The 21,690-nt window shown below is 37.0% G+C and overlaps 1 protein-coding gene across 1 annotated transcript in view; it reads right to left on the reverse strand.

Moving 5' to 3' along the window:
- Window positions 1-6,498: 6,498 nt before the first annotated feature.
- The window catches only part of RORA (RAR related orphan receptor A), a 101,258-nt gene continuing 86,066 nt past the window's right edge, over window positions 6,499-21,690 (reverse strand). The window contains exons 6-10 of the mRNA XM_081831197.1: window positions 20,946-21,078; window positions 20,179-20,286; window positions 18,595-18,705; window positions 17,546-17,658; window positions 6,499-15,914 (exon numbers count right to left, since the gene is read on the reverse strand). Coding sequence (XP_081687323.1) covers window positions 15,750-15,914; window positions 17,546-17,658; window positions 18,595-18,705; window positions 20,179-20,286; window positions 20,946-21,078 — 630 coding nt within the window. The 3' untranslated portion in view covers window positions 6,499-15,749. The remainder of the gene's footprint in view (window positions 15,915-17,545; window positions 17,659-18,594; window positions 18,706-20,178; window positions 20,287-20,945; window positions 21,079-21,690) is intronic.

The following is a 21,690-nucleotide window of genomic DNA, read 5'->3' on the forward strand; positions in this document are numbered from 1 at the left end:
TCACCAGCGACGCGGCGGGCGGGGTCCGTGCGCTCTTCACTCCCGCACTCCGGGAATTTCATCAGGAAACTGCGCGGCTCGCCCCGCTGAAGGGACGAGGGGCTTTGTGTTGTCCTAGAAACATCCTTGAGGTGATGAAAGATTAGAAGAGGGATAGCCGACAAGTACAGTACTGGGAAGACCCAAACAGACTTGGTTTGACCTAGGCAAATGTCTTAGTTTCCCTAACCCTGTTTCCTCATCTGTAAGATGGAGATATTATTAGCACCTACTTAGGGTTTTTTAAAGGAGTAAATGAAATAATGGATGAAGTTGTGCTCAGCATGGTACTTGGCACATAATAGCACCTCCACTCCATCCCCACTCCATTTCCAGATGTCAGCCACTCTGGTGGCTCCCACTAATTTTATTTTCGTTCATTAAAGAAATATTTATTGAGCACTTATAATTTGTGTTTGGTGCTGGGTACACATAGAACTAAGACCCAATACCCTTTTCTCCAAGAGTTTTTGATCATGGGGATTCTCATTCACATTAAATAATATAAAACAAAATAGAAACTAGTAAGCTCCTTGAGAGAGATTGTATGAGTTCAGAGAGGGAGAGAAATTACTAGTGAGAGGGACAGAAAGCAGCTTTGAATAGCTAAAGATATGTATTGAATACTTACATGTCAGTTACCACATTGGGCACTTGACATGGCAGGTCATTTGAAGAATTTGAAATATGTAGATGATGGGAAAGGGCATTCTAGAAAGAGACCAGCACAAGAAGCTGCATAAACCTATTGCATGGACAGAGTCCAGTTTGTATGCTAGCAGGAAAGCATGTTCTAAATTTTACAGTGATTTATGATATTGTTTAAAACTATGTTTACATAGAAATTATACTTCTATTAAAAATCTCCCTTGAATACAGTGACCCTTAGGTAATTTATTTTGCCTGGAATGCAAGGACTATAAAGTGGTAGAAGAAAAGGGTTTGAAAAATAGATTGGGACTAAACCACAGAACATATAAGCCAGACTTAGGATTCTGACTTTATAAGAAATGAAATGCTGGGCTGGGGGGTGGAAGTTGCTTATCAGCAGAGGAATGACACAGTGAGAGTTTCTACGTTTCAGGAAACTTTATCTGGCAATATATTGAATGAATTGTAGGGAAGAGGCAGGTTAGGAGAATACTTGTGAATACTTGCAAATCAGCTGGAGCAATGCCTGGCGCTGTGCAGGTAGCATTTATTAGGTGAGTAATGTTGACAGCCTGTGCTAGGACAGAGATGGACATCAAGGCAGTGTAGAAGTTCAAGTGTTGGGTACTATCTCATAAAGCATGCAGTCAGAGAGAATTGGGAGTCCTGTCCTACTCTTTAACAGCTGCTTAAGAAATAGCACAAGAAATGTTCAAGCACTTATGCTGCTGGGATCAGCCCACGGTAGTGTATTATGGTAACATCACCAGATATGGCCTGTGTTGAGATGACAGATTATCATCAAAGAGTGTGCGCTGGTTTGGTATATTTGATTTCCAGTGGTTGCCAGATGGCACATAGAATCAGAATTTTTAGAACCGGAAGGAACTTTGCAGATTATCTAGTCCAACTTCTTCTTTTCCTGATAAAGAAACTGAGGCCCAGGTTGTCAAATGACTTTTCCAACATTAAATGATCAGTGATAGAATGGATACTAGTAATCAGGTCTTAACAACTCTTGCCATTACAATACGTTAAATATATGTATCCTTTCTTCTTTATGTTCTACTTATGAACCAGAAGCACTTTAGTTAAAAGTACATGGATTTTTGGAGCCTAGCTTATATGGATTTTATCTCAGTTTTCCTGCTTACTGCCAGTGTGATCCTACACATGTTGTACCTCCTCTTTGAGCCTTGATTTCCTCATTTGCGTAATGGAGACAGTAATTTCTCACCTACAGGGTTGTTATGAGGATTAGAAGTAACATGTAAAAAGCACATTGCAAAGAGTAAATGTTCAACATAAAATAGCCATTAGTATGTAGGGTTTTTTTTTTCTGCCTTCCAAAAAAACACAAAAACCCACAGTGGAGGTGGCATTGTAAACAAATGATTATAATACAAATAAGAAATGGTATACACACACACACGCATACAACACATGCACGCATACACACATAAGACGCACACATACACACATACACATACATCGATTCTATGGGAACACGATGAGGAAGGAACTTATTCTGATTGAGACAGCTAAGGTACCACTTCAGAGAAGTTTAATTGACATTGTGTCTTGAAAGATGAGTAGGAGTTCCCTGGGTAGAGAAGGGGTTGTGGGTTTTCAGGTGGGGAAAAAGTGCAGAAATGTGAAACAGCACCGCATGTTCTGGGAAAGGGAAAATCTATTGCACTGTTGTGTTTGTGGGAAATGAAGGCCATTGGACTGGAGAGGGAGAAGGGGATAGAGTTTTCATGCTATGTTAGAGAATTTGGACTTCAGACTTTACTCTCTGGGTGGTGGAGAAACCAGCATGTATGTGTGTCTCTGTGTGTCTCCCTGTGTGTGTCTGTGTGGGCATACCTTTAAAAACAGTTTTATTGAGGTGTAATCTATGTATCATAAAATTCATCCATTTTATTTGTATCACTCACTGATTTTTAGTAAATGTATGGAGTCTTGCAACCGTCAGTCAACACTGCCAAGTTTTAAAACATTCCATTACCCTGAAAAATCCTTTGTGCCTTTTTGCAGTTAATCTCTCTTCCCACCTTCCAGCCCTAGGCAAACACAAATCTGCTTTCCATCTCTATAGATTTGCCTTTTCTGGACATTTCATATAAATAAAATTATGCAATACGGATTCTTTCTCTTGGCAGAATATTTTTTAAGATCATCCATGTTGCAGTAGGTGTTTTGTTGCTAAATTGTAGTGCATTTATGGATATGCCTCATTTTGTTTATCCATGCAACAGTTGACAGACATTAGATGGTTTCCACTTTTTGGCTATTATGAATCATGTTGTTAGGAGCATTTGTTTACCAATCTCTGTGTGACGTTGTATTTTCATTTCTCTTGAGCAGAAACCAAGGAGTGGAATTGTTGGACTGTATGTAAATTTATGTTTAACTGTTTTCCAAAGTGATCGTACCATTTTATTCTGTGGATTTTTAGGCAGAAGAAAGATTTGGTTTTCCATTCTTGCTAAACTGAAAACCAAACTCAGAAGTTGAATGAGAAATCAATTTCATTTTAAAAGAATTTATAACCGGAGGTACTTATTTTGAGTTTATAAAATGTTTCATTGAACCAAATTTCAAAAAGAACTCTTAAAAACAGCAACCACCTGGCTAAATGAAGTTATTACAGTTGCTTCCAGATGTGTCTTTCTTCTTGTGGACCAAGTTAAGACAGAGAAATATTCATGATCATCTATTTTTTATTAGAACCAAGTCATTTTCCTACCCTTCAGCTAATGAGCTTCCTCTGCTTGATTTGGGACGAGCTAAGCCTTGGAGAGTTTATTGTGTGGCAACTACTTCACTCAGGGAATTGTTTCATGAACTTAAAATCACCCATAAGGTCCTCTCAAAATGAGAATTCAGAAATAGTTCTCTAGGAAAGAGGTTTTGATCTAGGAATTGATTCAGAGCTATTGGGGGAAATACTGTTGCCAAGAGTAGTTTGTTCAAACCGGGCTTTTCAGCAATAAATGTATTTCAAGTGGGGAGGGAATTATCATTACTCCTGAAAACCAGCATAATGCTCCGGCCCAGGCTATCCTGTTTCAGAGGAGAATGGCTAACATGTTCAAAATTTTCCACTCAGAAGATGATATTTTGTGAAGTATATTTCATAGTGTTCTGTATTACATGGTCTCTGCATTAAAAACAAACAAACCAAAATAAACCAGAACTAACTGTTCAGCTGAATGCTGGTCTTTTATGGGGAGCCTTTAACTCTCCCACAGAGGGAGGGAGAGAGGCTGATGACTGAAGAGATCATTTCAAGTAAGATAAGCAAGCAATTATTTAGATTCGTCTTTAGAATACAGTATGTATTTTATTGGAGGGATAAAGAAAGAATGGTAGAAAAGGTGGATGTGAGATTTGTTAGGAGGTTACTATCATAATTTTGGGCGAGGCTAATCTTAAAATTAGTTTTTGTTCTCTAAGCACAGAACAATAAATAGTTGAAGCAACTTCTCCCCCACAAAGAGGAAATCATCCTGGAATTAAAAATGTTGTTTGAGAAGCCCATCAAGTGGATAAGCAATAAATGGATTGCTGAGACATGACTATATTTTACTGGAGACAATAGTCCCCCTCCTGAGGAGAAAAAAAAAAAACAAACAAACCCAGAGGCTAAGTCAATGTATTAAGGCTAGAAATAAATGACATTAGAAAATTAAAAAACGACTTTTCTCCAGCTCACAGCTAGTGATACAGTGAAATTACAGAGTGCCTGTTAATTTAGCAGTAGGCTTCTGCCAATATTGAGAGTCTAGGCTTGCCTTAAGAAAAGTTGAGGATCCATCAGTATGATTCTTCTGGGATCCAGGCGTGTTCTCTTGACAAAAATTCCCTGCTTCCTCCCATGTTCCTGAAATCCCCTAGGCAAGAATGTTTTTATTCTTGTCTCTGGCGACTTATATGATATTAACGGTCTCTTTTAGACCATGGCTTTGAACAGTACTGGGCCCCAACTCCAGTTTCTTGTTCAAAAGGGACTGTGCTGAGCTGCATCTCAGCACATCAGCAGTTACCTTCCCCAGCACATGGTCTTTTCACAGACCTGTCATGAGAAGCCGAGTCCTGCTCTGCATTGGTCCATTTGATCCAAGGGCACATTAGAAGTGGACGTCTAATCTTGGGAGGCTAGACTGATCTTGCCTCATGAGACAAAGCTTAGTAGTAACAGTACCAACCAAGACACACTGTGGTCAGGTCTTACTATGATTATTGCTTTTGCTTTTCCCCAAGAGGTTATTAACCTGACATCTGTTTTCCTTTCTAATTCTCCCATGAGATCATTATATACAGAATGGTAAGAAATCCCTCTTATGCTCCAGTTATAGTTCCCTCTTGAAGCTGGGCAAGTTAATCCATGATGGAGAGGTGAGTGTAAACCATTGTTTTTATCAGAAGGAGCTTAGGCATGGGTTTGGCCAAAGGCCTGGAGGTGATGAATTTCATAACTTGAACTCCATTATTTTCATTAATTTCCAATTTCCTGAGATACTGGAATGTGGTGAATATTTATAATTATATAGAACTTGACAGTCTACAAATATTTCACATGCATAATCTCATTCTTCCTCTTCTGAGGCAGTTGGAAATAAAAGCAGGATTAGGGACTGTCACAGGAAGCAACTTCTGGGATCAGTTCAAATATTTATTTTCCTGAGTGCAAGAGACACTTAGGTATTGTAGTATGCATGTGGAGGAAAATGCCAATGCAGTTGTCTTTATTCTGACTTCAGGATATTTTATAATTTGGATGTCCTTGACATTACTTTCAAAATAATTTATGTTGAGGTGTTCTGCATCATGAAAACAGTGTGATACTTAGCTGATTTAAAATTTATTAGTTTACGCCTATATAATCTATTCAAGAGGTGGTTGGGCTGGGGTAGGGCAAAAACAGCTCAGGTAAAGTCAGATTTTTTACAGTGTTTGGCATCAGTTCTGACATTCCATTTTAATGATTTCCAAAGCAAAGATAACAAAGTATGGTATGCATTCAGGATTTCTCTCCTCCCATATAGCAGGGCAGGTACCACTAATCAGTCATGGCATCCTTCTTTGAGACAGCAAGCAGCCTGAGAATCCTCAATTCTGCATTTCTGGTGGCTATGACCAATCAATAGATATTATCTCACAAGTTAAAACTTCTTTCTTTGACTTCTCTGATCCAAAAGGTAGCTCGATCCTTCTATACATTTCTCCCTCAGCAAATGGATTATTTTTTAAAAAGTACTGTACTATGGACCAGTACTTCCCAAACTTTAGTATGCAAACCAGTCACTTAGGGATCTTACAAAAATGCAGATTCTGATTTAGTAGGTCTGGGAAGGTGTCCAAAATTCTGCATTTCTTTCTTTTCTCTTTCTTTCTTTCTTTTTCTTCTTTCTTTCTTCTCTTCTTTCTTTCCTTTCTTTCTTTATTTAATTTATTTGACAGAGAGACAGCAAGAGAGGGAACAGAAGCAGGGGGAGTGGGAGAGGGAGAAGCAGGCCTCCTGCCGAGCAGGGAGCCCGATGAGGGGCTCGATCCCAGGACCCTGGGATCATGACCTGAGCCGAAGGCAGACGCCCAATGACTGAGCCACCCAGGCGCCCCAAGAATTCTGCATTTCTAATAAGGTCAAGGTTGTAGGTAATGTTGGTGCTACTGATCTGTGGACCACACTTTGAGTGGTAGGGTTCTACTAGCCCATTTTCTGGAGACAAAACGTGAGCTAGAAAACTATGTACAAGGCAACTCAACAACCAAGAAAAAAGAATAAAAACAAGGCAAGTGTTCCATTAGAAGCTGAAGTTTTATTATAGGATAATAGTACATAAAGCACATCTAAAATTGATGTGTTCAATGCACTTTTAATAAAGGTAATGTAATATTAAAGGTACAGTTTCTAAGTACAATATAACAACATTCATATTAGAATGAAAATCGGAGTATTTAAAAGACAACATTAAATCTCTCTTTTTTTACAGCTTGTATTTACAAAATGAATCAAAATATTTTTTTTTAAATTGAGGACTCAATAAAATAACAAACAGCTGGAAATAAGCAGACTACTGTTAGAGTGAATTGAAAAGAAAACCCAATGTAAGTGAAAAGTTGGATGATCCTCTAATAAAGATCATTAGCAAAGTTTTAGTACAATACTATTTTTAGGATTCCCATAAATGGCTTGCATTTTTAGTGTGGCAGAAAAGGAGTTTTTACATACTGTACACAAAACAGACAGCATATATTTATAGGTACAGTATTACTGTTTCCAAACTTGCATGTATATTTACAGAAGGCTGAGTTTGTTACTCACAGAGTTTTGTGAAATTTGTGTGCTTAATCTTCAAGACCTACACACAATTAGAATCAGCATTTCATGTGGTCTTTTTAAATGTGGCTTTAATACTTGATTGTAGAAGAAATTGTTAACCATAAGGCTTGACATACTTTATAAATTTACCAAAAAAAAAAAAAAAAAAAACCCCAGGAAAAAATTTTAATTTGGGCACACTTGTCATTTAACAATTATCAAATGCTGACATGTGCTGGCCATTGTGTAGACACAAGGAGATACAATCTCTACTCTCAGGAAGTTTAGGATACTAAATGGTGCTTAAAGAACAAAAATAAAAACAATAGGTTTCAATCTCTAAGTGAAGCAATAAGGAATGACGTGATTTGTAGTAAAAGAGATTTCTCCCTAAACTGTAGCCAATTCACTTCAAAAGGTTAACTATTAGCATTCGCTCTCATTAACCACATGATTGCATTTATAACTAAGGTAACAGCAACTCTTCCATAAAAATGGAAAATGTCTAGAATTGTGGGTAAATATGCAGTGCATGGAAGCCAATAACCATGGCTTGAGAATTTATCACCTTCAATTACAAAAAGTGCAGTAAACAGAAACATTTGCTCTATATTTATAAATTGCTCAAAAATCTTTGCTAAAGATCTTACAAATTCAGTAATATTACAGAACAATTCTAATCAATATTTAATAAGGTTAACTACATCCTTAGTTAGATATTTGATATACTTTGATTTTTAACAATGCCAATAGGTCTTGGGAGAAGAGGTGAAAGAGTTTAAGCTCATTATTAAATGAGTTTTAAAACGAAGGTCTTTCACTCAGTTCATGGAACTGGGTTGAGGTCATATTGAAACAGAACGTCCCTTGTCAAATTTGCTTTCTGCCATGATAGCGGATGTCTCCATGCTTCTCATGGCTCAGGTAGGAGGGGAAAGGTTTATTCTGCCATCAAGCCACCAAGGATATTTTATAGAAATGCCTATTATCTATAATAGGAGCTAAGTACACAACTCTTGTCAGGTGCCAATAATATAATTCCTTAGTAAGAAAAAAAGAAATATTACTCCATTAAACTAGAGTGTTTCTTTAGATCTCGAAGGCCTGGCAAATTATTTTTCAGCTCAGGAGATACGGTATAAAGCCAAGTAGCAAACATAAAGTAAATGCTAAGTTTTCATATATCCATATTTATAAACAAATTCACCCTATAGATGTCAAATATCCATACTAAGGAAGTAATTTTATCCTAATTAAATACACTCTAGAATAATTTATATAATGATATTATGTATTTAAAGAGAAAAGCATGTCCCAAATCCAGCACTCTGATACAGCTGCTAGTTGGGAACAGGTAGATATATATTTATGTATATATATATACAAATATAGAGTTATACTCAGTGAAATTAACAAGACCCAAAGGTGGTATTGTCTAGGAATAAAAGGGACTTTTTTTTGTTCACAAAAGTAACTTATCTAGCACCACACATCAGAAAAACACAAAAATAGCACACTCTAGTTCTAAACAGCTATGTCTAAAATAGATTATATAGTAAAACCAGTATTATACAGCATATTGTGGATTTGATAAACAGATAAATATTTGCACTGAGTAGGCTGTTTATAATATAACATTTTCTTATCTATACAGAATGAAAGCCCAAAAGTTAACTGTATAGAGATGTGCAGAACAACATTAAATATTATGACTTAAAAGCAGGGACAAAGGTAAATTTGAAAGAAGAGTAAGAGAGAAAATGTGTACAGGCCATTACAAGTTCTTAAGTTAATAGTAAATAAGGAATCAATTGCTCAAGTTGAAGAAAGCAGTAAACAAGAGATTGCATTTACATGCAGATGTCTAAGATTTGTATTTTTTTAAGTCTATGCACAAAAGTCATTTGTTTTATTGCTTGACATTCAGTTATGGCTAGATTATTTAACCTATTTTTTTTTTTTTTGTACTTTGGAAACAAGAATATTGTTAAAGGTGCCATAAAAATGGACAACATTGAAAACGGTTTGCAAATAAACCACCTAACACTGCAGTTCTTTATACATATTAAAAGCCTTGTCTGGGGTTTGTCATATGTTAAATATATTTAAACTGGGAAAATATGTTGTAGCTTGAAGCCTCCCATTGGCCCAAACATCCAATACAAAAACACATCTCCACAAAAGGAGCAGGAAGACAATACAGGTACATTTAAAGAAGCAGCCAGCTAATGTCCTAATGTTTAAAAATTTACCACTGTTTTATATGAGATTTCAAACCACTGTGGATAAGAGAATTTTGGATTCAGGAAGATGTGTACAGTACATACGGATTTTTTTGTGTGTGAAATCATATTCACTATATTGCTCGAGAATTATCTGCATTTACATATGCAATCTGTTCAATAATAACCAAGTTCCTAGAAATAGTTTTCATCCACATTAAAGTAATAATGAGTGAGAAAGGAAACACACGGGACACTGGAGAGAATTTATTTGCTCTTAGAGAACAACATAATGGTGTGTGCAGTGTGTCAAAGCTAATAGCAAGCTTTCATTAGTTCTCAGAAGGAAAAAAGTAAAAGAAAATGTGGCAGACACACTAAATGTAAACAGCAAACACGGATTCTATAGGCATCTATTTAAAATATTCATATTCACTTTCCTAACATGCTTTCCTCCATGTTATATTGCATTGCTGAAAAAAACATTGTTTATTTGTTTTGAATATTCTGTCATTCATTTATAAATAAGTAAATGACTGAATGAATGTATTTATTGCTCTAAGATCTGAGAGTCTGGTTAAACATGGAGATCCCTCCATCTATATTTCCTTGGTATAAAGCCAGGCTTCTGGATTACTTTAAAAATTATTCTGAGAGCCTGACAAAACTGATCTTCCTTACACAAACAAGCAACTAACCCAGAAGTGAAACCGATCGCTTTGTAAAGACATTGTCGTCAGCCTTCTCATATCTTAAGAATAAACAATAATAGGAAGGCCTCTTTAATAATACTAGTGTTTAGGGATAGAATGAAGACTTGTATCATAGACTATTAGCAATAGGTCAAGATTTACTGTTGCAATTATATTTCTGTTAATCTGATCCATAGTATAAAGTTGTTTCTATAGGGTTCTGTTGTAGCGTATCTTTATAAGACGTGGCAATCTCGTGCTACAGGATGTGAAAATGTCAATAACCTGTTTGTGTGTGTGTATATGAATACATATGAATCTATGTATATATATATATGAATACATGTATATATATAGGTGGAGAGAGAAAGAGAGATTTCTGCATTTTCCATAGTCTTTATTATCAAAAACAACAAGGTCAAAGTTTCTTTTTCATCTAAACAACATGGAAAGTTTTCCCAAATTATACTCTGCTATGGTAGTAAGAATATATGTAACAGCTTCTTCTGAATGTGTATTCCAGGTATGGAAGAAAAGCCAACAATTATGCTGAGGTTCACTGACCTTATGAAAATACATGGAAACATGAGAACGAAGCTATATTGCAAAAATGTCAAATGTAACCCTAAAAGCCGGCTTGTGGCACTGTTACATAGGTGGGTTTTGTTTGTCTTTAAACATTAGCTCTTGTATTAATTCAACAGACGAAAACTGTAAGTGTAGAAGTAAAAGCACTGTGTTCCATAAAGGGATTTTTTGGTTTGCTTCTAGAGAACACAGTGAAGATAAGTTATTTGCTGGCATTTGAAAAAAATGTGTTCCAACTTTCACCTCTTTTACTCCACTGATAGGCAGGGATCTTGTCTCATTACTGGTTTAAATAATTTTTTGCATACCATGTAGAATTGGAAAGTTTCTAATATATAATGCTATGAATATATTTAGCATGAATATTTTAATTATTAGAAGTAAATGGAGTAGATAGGACTGCACTTGAAGTGATGCTCTCTGTTGGTATACTGCCTATTGATTTATCTTGTGAACATACTGGCATAACTTTATACTGCTTTGGAAGTTATTCAACATTTTTAACCACACGGGACTGAAGAACACATACGTTTTTGAACTCAACAAAATGAGACGATAGTGAAGAGTTTACACAGACACACACACACACATACACACACACACACAGGCAATTCTATACAGTTCACTTGTGCCTTGAGGGATAGTATTATTATCACTATTATTAATAATAAAAAACACAATTTGTCCCAGTAGTACTGGCCACCCTGTTTGAAGAGTTTTAGAAGATCCCTGAGCACATTGTTTCTGACTCTTAACCCCAACTCCAAAGTGATAGGGCTTCTATTGTTGATATCAAGATGGATTGTCATTCACAGTAAGTCAATCATAAGGTGCTTATTTACCCTTTTTTTTTCACCAATCAGCACAAAGAACTGTCAGAAAATAACTTTTTATTATTATTATTATCTTAAAATAATAGCACTGGAAGGACACATGATTTAAACAATCAATGTTTGAAAACAGTGGCTTTAGGATTATTATCTGGCTGCCCCTCAACAATAACAAGTGATTCAATCGACATTCCTTAGCCAAAAACAAAAGGCAAAAAACAAACAAACAAAAAAAAACAAAAAAAACAACCAAAAAACCAAAACTGTACAAATATGTATTTTTTTCCCTGAGGGATCAAGGTACACCCGCAAGTGCTCTATGTACATATTGCACTAGAGAGGAATGAAGAACATGTGCAAAAAAGCAACAATGAGAGAAGCTTACATCCTACTTAAACCTTTTCATTAAAGATTCTACTAGGTTGTTTTGCATTTTGGAATGTCGGAACACAAACAGCTATTCCTTAGTCTAAAACTAAAAACACATATTTCTACTATGGCACATTCAATGAAATAAAAAGTTTTCCAAAGACAGATAGACAAATTCCATCAAGAAAATAATACAAAGTTTGTTTGTTTGTATTTTTTTTTTTAGAAAATTACATTACTTTCTTTCTTTGTTTCACATTACAAAATCTTTTTTTTTCTTTACACAAATCACATTTTATTGCAGGAATATTTCAAGTGCCATCAAATATTTATAGAAGGGTTAAAAAAATAGAAGTCTCTCTAAAGTGGTCCAGACAAGGCTTTGTATAGAATAAATCTTTTTTTCCCCCATCTTCTAGTTTTGATTTAAGTATTTTGAATACATTTTCTTTTCCATTGACACTTAGTAGCCTAGAAGCGGTCCGACACACGCACATCATACACACGAAAACCACACACACACACACACACACACGCGCGCGCGCGCGCTCCCTCCTCACCTGGCCCTCAGCCCACCCCCATATGCTCACAGAGATCTGGGTATCCACACTCTATAAAGAACAACCAAACTTAGAAGCAGTGTCTTAAGTTATATTTTCCTTAAGTTAGGAAGGGTGAATTAGGATGCTGAAGACTTTTTAAAAAATCCATAGCTTTAACGCAAATTAGGATGCTGAACACTTAAAAAAAAATCCATAGCTTTAACACAATTTGCAAACTGTCCAAAAAAGCACTTTCATCTGCACTTTTGTTTTCATTGTGACCAAGGCCAGGTTCTTCAGAATATAAGCCACCATCTGACACCACTGTAACCAAAGGTATTCAGGCTTCGTACAAAAAGCCTTATGTACCCTCTATGAAAAAACTATATAAAAGGCATCATAGCAGCTGGGATAACAATGATGTGATTCCATCTTTAAAAGACTACTGGGTATTTAAGTTTAGGAAACTTTAATTATAAGAACTCTTAAACAATCATTATTCTGTATCACCAAGTAGTTTGTGTCATCACACAGGTGTTTCTATAAGAAGAAAATAAAAACGCAAAGGTTTTCACATCCTTTTCTATAGGTCATTTTTTTAAACTGAATTTATTGTTTAACTTCAGATCCCAACTTTGATCCAAATAATGGTTGTTCCCTCTGTTCACTGAGCATGCCTCCCCTGCTCTGTCCCTACACTGGCAACATATTTTGCTCTTAAAGTCCTCACCTTGCTTTTCTTTCAGAAAGACCTGGTAGCAGCATCATGTCAATGTATGTTGGTTTATTTTAAAAGCAATGTCACCATGTCGTGACGACTACTGAGATCAAGCATCTTTTTTTTTTTTTTTTTGCATTTGGTACATGCAAAATCCTTTCTGGGAAAAGGAATTTCTTTTAAGCTCAACATTATGCTCTCTCTCACCCTTAGAGAAGTTCAATTAACTCTTATCACTTCACAAATGGACACTGGAATTCGGTTTAGTTGCTCTTTAATGCGCTAGCACCTGAGGCTGGTCATATTCAGAAAGCTTTGGTTAAAAAGAAGTTAATATACTCTAATAAAACCATCCCCAAATTTAGTGACTCAGAATGACAAAAAGCAAAAAACAAGAATCAAACCAAAATAAAAACACACCATTTCCCCCCTCCCCAGGAGAAACAATAGGAAAAAAAAAATGGACAAATAAATAACTGAACTAAGCTTGTTACTCTTTTCAGAGTATAAATACTATTGATCTTTAAAGGAACTATGCTTATTTAAATTAAAAAATTTGATTTAACCCTTCTTGCCCAAATATAAATACTACATGCTGATAGTTAACCTCTCTATATAAACACTCACATAAAGTTTAATATACTTGTAAGAAATTTAAGTAAATATTACTCTCGTCTTCTATTTATGGTTAAAACCTTACTATATTTTTGAAAAAAAAATTAAGATGTTATTTAGGCTTCATACACACTTCTGTGTGAAAAATTCCTTCCTCTTTTCCAAATCCCCCAGGAAACAAGTCAGAGAATCAGTTGGAGTTAAAGCCAGAGTAAAGGGCTCTGGGAAGCCCATGCTGTGATCCACGTGACATCAGGAGCCACAATTCCTAGGGAAGATTCAGGAGGACCCTGGTGGTAGAGACACTTTCTCTGCCATAAAGGCTGCCTAGAAACTCCCACCTTTATGCTATGGGAAGATGTTCCCTTTTCTGTATAAACATGGTCTCTCATGTCAGACCAGAAGTTTGAATCCCACCCCGACTGACTAAAATCATCTTCTAATGCCTACGTTTCCAAAGGGCACTTATTTTTAAAATATGCACACGTGCATATCAGACTGTTCATTCTCCCTTCCCCCACTGGGAATTATTAAAATAAACCCTCCAAAATATGAAATTAAACAAAAACATTCAATATTTCTCACCTGAACACAAAAGCCAAACAATCTTCTAAATATTTAATAAAATAAATTACAGTCCACAGTTTTCTAGTGAAGATAAATACAAGAGTAAATGTTTGCGGCTAGCATCAACTTCACTTTGAATGCTTAAAATATTTAATATTTAAATAAGAGAAACTGGTTCAGTGTTACATACCTCCCTCGCCCTTCTATCCGTTGTCTGTGAAATATGGAGCGCAATATTCTAGAATTATAGCATCTAGAGGCAGCTAGTCTAGAGCTAGTTCACTCTGAGATATACTCTTAGGGTTCCTAGATTATACCAAGAACATAACCGTTCACAAAGTAAATGCTTCATGTCCTCACACGGGCAGTGTGTGTTTGCTCCAGATATAATCTTTGGGTCCTTCTTATAATAAAAGCTGAATTCCAATAAATATTTGGGTTACTGATTTGTTCTCAAAGCATTAAGAATTCCAAGTGGAGACTGAGTCCATATGAGTACTGAATTGTGTGAAATGAGCCTCCCCTCCCTCCCCTGCCTCCACGAGGTGGCATTTAAAAAAGCTTTTTTTAAAAAAATAATGTGCATGATGGTATAAGTCCATAGCACCAATCGATCATTCAACTTTGTATGAAGCATAAACACATCTATCCTTAAGCTTACCAAGAAGCAAAGTATAATTTAGGGAGAGTTCCATTTCTAATTCCGAATGAAGTGTAAAAAAAAAAAAAATAGTAATAATAATCCACATCGTGATTTCTAGATATGACCAGCCAGTCTTTTCAAAGTCATTTGTAAACAGCAGCATAAATACCTCCTGACGTTCCTTCCAAGCCTTCTCAGTTAAACTTGTGTTTCTGGTGTGCATGCGACACGACAGTGAACACGCTAGCATTTCATTTAAAGAAAAAGGTGCAAAATGAAAGTGCCTTATCAATTCAACAGGAAAAGCTACACCAGTAACTACATTTTATATTAATTAAAACAATATATAAACAATATCTCTTTTAGCTATATATAGTCTTCATGCCCATTTACCCTGTAATATATTATAATGCTATTGTTGCTAGTGCTATGGACCCTTTTCATACCATCCTGCTGACTGGCAATAATCGGTGGAAAAACATAAAGACTTCCTTCATGAAACAAAGAGCAAGTTGTGCAAAGTCAGGCCGCCACCTCCGCTTTGCACACCAGGTACCGATTATTGCAGGGCTCTCTGTTGGTACCAACAGATTGGTGACTCTGCAGAAAGTCTGTGGGCAGTGAGCTACAAAGAAAAGGAAATCCTCCGACTTTAGTACCCTCCTTCAGTTGTAAACAGAGGTCAATGATCAAGAAGTTGAGACAGAAAAAGGGTCCATATCTGTAGGCATAATGGAAATCATATGCATGAGAAAAACAAGTTCAACTTTTATTTGTTTTCATTGTTTCCCTTCCTTTGCCTGACCCCGATCACCAAAAGATGTGCAGTGTGTTGGCGCTCCAGGTCTGTGCAGGGCCATATAAAGTGTCTCGGTTAATTTTGTTGTGGTTGTTTTTCATGTTTTGTACTTCAGACATTCTAGAAGTGCTTAGGTGATACATTTACCCATCAATTTGCATTGCTGGCTCAAATTCGGAAGTGAACAACTCCTTGTATAGTGGAGGAAAATGAAGTCGCACAATGTCTGGGTATATTGCTTTAAATGCCATTAGCTTTTCTGTATGTCGTCCACATAAGGCTCTTAATGTAGACACCTTGCATATTAACTGTAAGTGGAAGAAAGGACACGTTGTGAGGGGAGAACAGACATAAGCATCAAAAATCAGGGAATCTGGATGATCTTTACAACGTTGTTTACAAAGGTGAAACACACTCAAAGCTGCTTACGTGTTCTTCCCAGAAGGAAGATTGGTAAAAACAAATTTTAGGCACATCATGGAATACCAGGTATGCATTAAATACAGATTTGAAGACAAATAATACAATAATCTGAAAAGATGTTCATGAGCAAACGTGGCAGAGGTGAGATAAGAACCCAAGCCTCTCACCTCCTTCTCCTATTCCAACATGCTTTCTGCTCTCCCATCCCCAACCCTGCCCTCCACCGCTGTGGAGTAAGAAGACATCTGGTGACAGAGAAGAGGACAAGGAAGCAGTCATGGGCAGGTGAGGTCACTGCAACTGCAGATAAGTGCGTCCCCTACATATTTTATGCAGAACCACGACTAGCCAACTCCAATGACAACGAGTTTCTTCTTGGAAAGACCTTGGCCTGGACAAACCAATTCTGGGTCTGAGTAAAAGGCTCAGAAGAAAGAATAGTCAGAAGGCCTGGATGGAAGTCTCAGCATTGACCATTTACCAGTTGAAGACAGTAACAGCCTGAAACAATGCTTTTTAAACTCCAAAACACTGTACAAACGATGTATTACTTCAGCCAAAATAATCCTAAGAAACATGTTTGACGGATCTTGTCCAGGTGCTAGGTGCTCTCCAAAATGAAAGAACCTAATTGTATCCTTGCATTGGGGCAAGAAGATGGAGAAGAAGGTAAGGGTCTGGAGAGTTCTTTTGTTTTCCATTTCTGCCTCAATCTCTCATTGAACAGGTGCAAAATAAAAACAAAGCAGCAATTAACCCCCAACTTCCCCTCTCTGAACTAATCTAGCTATCAGAAGAAAAGAAAAGAAAGCAGGAAGAGAAACCCAAACCTCTCAAATCCATCTTCTTGAACAACAAAACACATAAAATAGTCTAAGAAAGAATAAGGCTGATTTTTCAAAGACCAAATACATACTACTAGTGCTAGCACTGAAGAAAATTAGCATATTTTAAATTGACATCCTAATTAGATTTTTATTGCAAAAGGTAATAATTAGCAAAAATGAAGCCTTATGCTTTGAATACGGGGCAGTAATGGGAAATTGATGAAGAAAATGCAAAAGTCACTTTCTGTTGATTACTAATGAATGTAATGGAAATAGAACTAATATTAGAATATGTGATTATCCTGCTTGTTTTAGTCCTTTATAACTTCCTCCTTCTAAATTTGAAGATTCTTTCTCTAATTTATATCAGTGCAGAACATTAACTCTGCTTTATGCACAACTTAGATGGAATAGGAGGAGGATTTCCAGAATGTATTAATGCTTAAAAAAAATTTCTACCATTGCCCTATTATTGCAGGACACTTCACAACCAATAATAGTAAGTAGAACTTAACCTGAATTTTGGCCCAACCAAGGTTTTTGAAATGGAGATACTTCTTTTTTTTCAGTAGCCTATTGCTTATGGATACCTCTGGGGGCTGGTAAGATGACCTCTAAGGGTGGCTGGCAGCAAGACCCGTGGCAAGGGCTAGTTCAGGCCATGCCAACTGGACACCTTTCCCTCTTACCTTTGTTAGTATTCCATCTTCTCGGTGATTCTTCTGCAGGACATGTTGAAGAGCTAGCTGAATTTTCTGTTGCAGTTTTTCAATTTTTACCTTTTCCTGCAGCCACGAGCGATCTAAACATGAAAAATGATACTTCTTAGTATTTCTCCTACGTGGTATCGGGACACCCCAATTCCTCCAGACTCGTAGACACAGATTATTATGCCGCAGTGCAGAATTAGAGAACAAGAGGCCAGTTTTACTCCTTGTTCAAGATTTGCTCCTAAAGCAGTGGAAAACTGATCTACGATGGAGTGGTAAAGCTTTCCATTTTTACTGATACTTAAAGAAGGGGAGAGTCCTCTCCTTCCAAGAGGATAGACATTTAAATCTAAAGCCATACACAAGGGCAAATGAAACCACCATGGACGCTCAAATCTTTCTAATAAGTATATTTCTGGATGAAATACTCATAGCAATCCTGCTAGCCTTTCTGGCAAATATGAAAATTGCCTTATAATCCAAGGCAACTAAAATTGTCAAGAGCATTCCAAATGACTTAAGGGTTGTGAATTTGGTCTTTATGTGTAAGAATGCCAAACAGAAGACAGTAAATTTGCAAAACAGATTATCCCCAGGGGGCAGTACCTGTTGAAAACATAGATTAAATTCAGATAAACTTGTGGATGACATCCAAATGAATCTTAAGAAAAAGTAGGATGTCTTAAAAACCATGTTCTCTTGGAGATTTGTGTTAAGAAGGGCAGCCCTACTCTCCCAGAGCATTTCTCATGATATCAAGAGGTTAATTGTGGACTGGGTTTTACTCAACTTTCATTTTTTAAGATTGTGTCAGAATGGCATGAGATCTTCTTAAACGGGTACATGTATGTGTTGGGGGTTGAGGGAGGCTTGCTGTCTGATAAAACTTAAAATTAGATTCAATAAGGGTGGCACTCTCTCTTGGTAGGCACCTGAATATTCCATAGCCATTACAACTTATGTACCTTGTCCGGAATTCTTTACCTGGACAATTTTTAAAGCATTTCATTGTTATTTGGTTATCTTACCTGCTGACATTAGTACAAATGCAGAAAATAATGCAATTTCATCTTCAGTCAGGTGCATAGAACATAAACTCTTTCCAAATTCAAATACAAAGCTAATAAAGTCTTCACAACCTGCCAAAGTTAAAGACAGTTTAAGATTTTGGTTATTATCCTTGGAGAAAAATATGGAATAAGGTGAAGAGGGATCTAGTAGTTGAAGATCCAAGGAGAAAGGAATAACATTTCTACAGTTTAACAGTTTGAAATCTTAAAAGAAAAATCTGTTTAGCCATCATCACTATCACCACCATCCTCACTATTCAAAATAATGAGAGTGAACTTTTGTTGCAAGGTTAGCATGCTATTAGGTATCACTCTAAGAGCTTCCTTTGGGTACCTTACTGCTTCACAACAATTCTATGAGGGAGGGATTATTAATTAATTATTCCCATTTTAGAGGTGAGTAAACAGATTTGGAGAGAAAAATTACTTAAGTTCAGACAGGTAGGAAGAAACAACCTGAAATTCAAAGCAAGGCTGCCTGACTTCAGGACCCACAATCTTAAACAACAGAGTCAAACATCTACAATCTGAGATGTTACATTCACTGATCTTTTTGTTTTCTACTCTATCTGATCTAAGCCACCATTAAAAATGATAACCAATGACACAGTATGGTGGTAAAATCATTATAGCTATTACAGAACTGAAAACATAGAATGTGAAAGTCCCATAAAATAATAATCCATCCTCAAAAGATTGGTTAAGTTTGGGGGTGCCTGTGTGGCTCAGTTGGTTAAGTGTCTGCCCCTAGCTCAGGTCATGATCTCAGGGTTGTGGGATCGAGCCCTGAAGTTGGGCTCCCTGCTCAGCAGGGAATCTTTTCCTCCCTCTTCCTTTGCTCCTCCCCACTGCATGCACGCTCTCTCTCTCTCTCAAATAAATAAATAAAATCCTAAAAAAAAAAAATCAGTTAAGTTTGATGTCTACTCTTTCAGATTTGCATATTATGTGTATGTATCTAAATGGCAATGAGCTTTCCTAAAGCATACAGACCTTCTGTCATTTAACTGTTTTCAAAATCACTTAACTCTATCTTGGATACTGTTTCATTCTTCTTAGTGATTATATCCCACTTTATTTAAATTATAGAAATCCAAAATAATTTTTATAGTATATGTCAGTTTCACTTAGCTATATTTTATTTCTTTGATATCTACATTTCATTCTTATTAATGGTTGTTATTTGAGAAGTACTCTTTGCTTGATTTTATGTATCAAATCACATTCTCTAGTTTATCTGAATAATTTATCCTATGAAAATCTGGTTCTTAAAACCTGCAAGGGAACTGGAAGGTTAGACAATATAAATTTATTCGATTACAAACTAGATAAAACAAAACACTAAACCTTTCAATGTACTATAAACAAAAACTGTTTGAGCTGTGTGAATTTTCTTCAGCGACTATAAAGTAACATAAGCATAAAATCCTTTAATTTTTGTTTCCAAATAACAGGTTCCGTTCTGTTCAGGTAGCTCTTTGGTGGGGCTCCCGTATTTTCCTATGGCCCTGATTTAAAGACAGAGCACCCAGATTTCCTTACCCAAGGATTTGAAGACATCGGGGCTAGCATATTTCCCATCAAAGTACACGGTGTTGTTCTGAGAGTCGAAGGCACGGCACATTCTGATAAACACCACCTCTAGAGAACCTAAGCGAAGACAGAAATGGTGTGGATTTTCTTATCATGGTGAATATTTATCTATTGTGAAGGCATTAATGTAGGGACCCCTTTCTGATTCAGCACAGTGGGGGCTGTCTACTCTCAGTCACATCAGCTCTCTATATTTAAAGGGGCACAGTTCACTAGCGTAATTTAGGATTTATGCTGAAGCTAACTAAGGCCTGTATTCCTGAAGAGAGCCAGGGTTAAAATTACTTCTCTGGCATTCTTCTGTCTTGCAATAGAGTCTCAGAGTTGCCAGGAAAACGTATCAATTCATATTTATTAAAACAAACCAAGAAACCAGGGGTGTCCCTTTGAGTTCCGCAAATAACGTTCCTGACAACTTACTGTTACCTCCCGAGGGTCTGGAGTGATAGAAACAAAACACAGGCGATGGTAAGATGGGGGAATGTGGGTGTCCTTCAAATTAATCATCTCACTCAGAGGAGAAGCAAAATGCAGGGAATGTTGCCTGCAGATTGCTCAAAAACCTTTAAAAAGGACTCCGTTTCTGCTAAAAGAAACCCGAGCTATTAACACTGGGGGAAAACTGTTCCCGACACCTTCCTTACCCAGCATTTCTTTAATAGGCGGGCGAAAGCAGGTGAGGAAAAGATCTCAAAATTCCCTCGCAAAGCACATACCTGCTTTGAGAAGCACAATTTGATCATTTTGACACAGTTCCATAAATCCGTCAATGCGTTTGGCAAACTCCACCACGTACTGTATCGCTTCTGTGATTTTGATGGCACATAATTGCCACATCACCTCCCTCTGCTGCGGAGGAGCAAACGCACGTCAACATACGCGGCCACCCACACCCCCAGGCCAGGTGTTGCAACTGTCCCTGCTCTGTCAAAGCCTGCTTTGGAAATGGATTCAAAAAAACTAGAGGGTTAAAAATAAACGTTTGGGTTACAATGATTGCTTCCGAGTCCCTTTCTCATCTCCTCTGATTCCTCCGTTACCATTTTGGTGGCAAAGGGACGGGGGAAGATGTCACGAGCAGGTGAAAACATGAGTCAGAAAACCAACACATGCCACCGCTTTACCCGTGGGCCTTGAAGAGCAGCAAAGTAGGATCTTCTTTTGGGCCATTATTTTACCTTGGGGAATTTAACACCACTTTCCTGGGGATAAGGAAGAGAAGGGGAGTCAATTACATTTATTGTGCACCTGCTTCAAGCTAGATGCTGTATGACATCCTTGTCTTTTTTCATCTTCCTATTTTCCATAAATGGACACAAATTCCCTTAAGAGGTTTCAGAGCTAGGAGGTGTTGGAGCTGGGATGCAAATCCCAGCATTTCTGACTCTGAACCTCATCTCACATGCCTGGCTGTTTCTTACTGCTTTCTGGTTTCCCTTTCTAACAACACTGGCTGGCTGC

Source organism: Leptonychotes weddellii, chromosome 9 (genome assembly GCF_054177405.1).
Source record: "Leptonychotes weddellii isolate Sample4059 chromosome 9, ASM5417740v2, whole genome shotgun sequence".
Taxonomy (NCBI): Eukaryota; Metazoa; Chordata; class Mammalia; order Carnivora; family Phocidae; genus Leptonychotes; species Leptonychotes weddellii.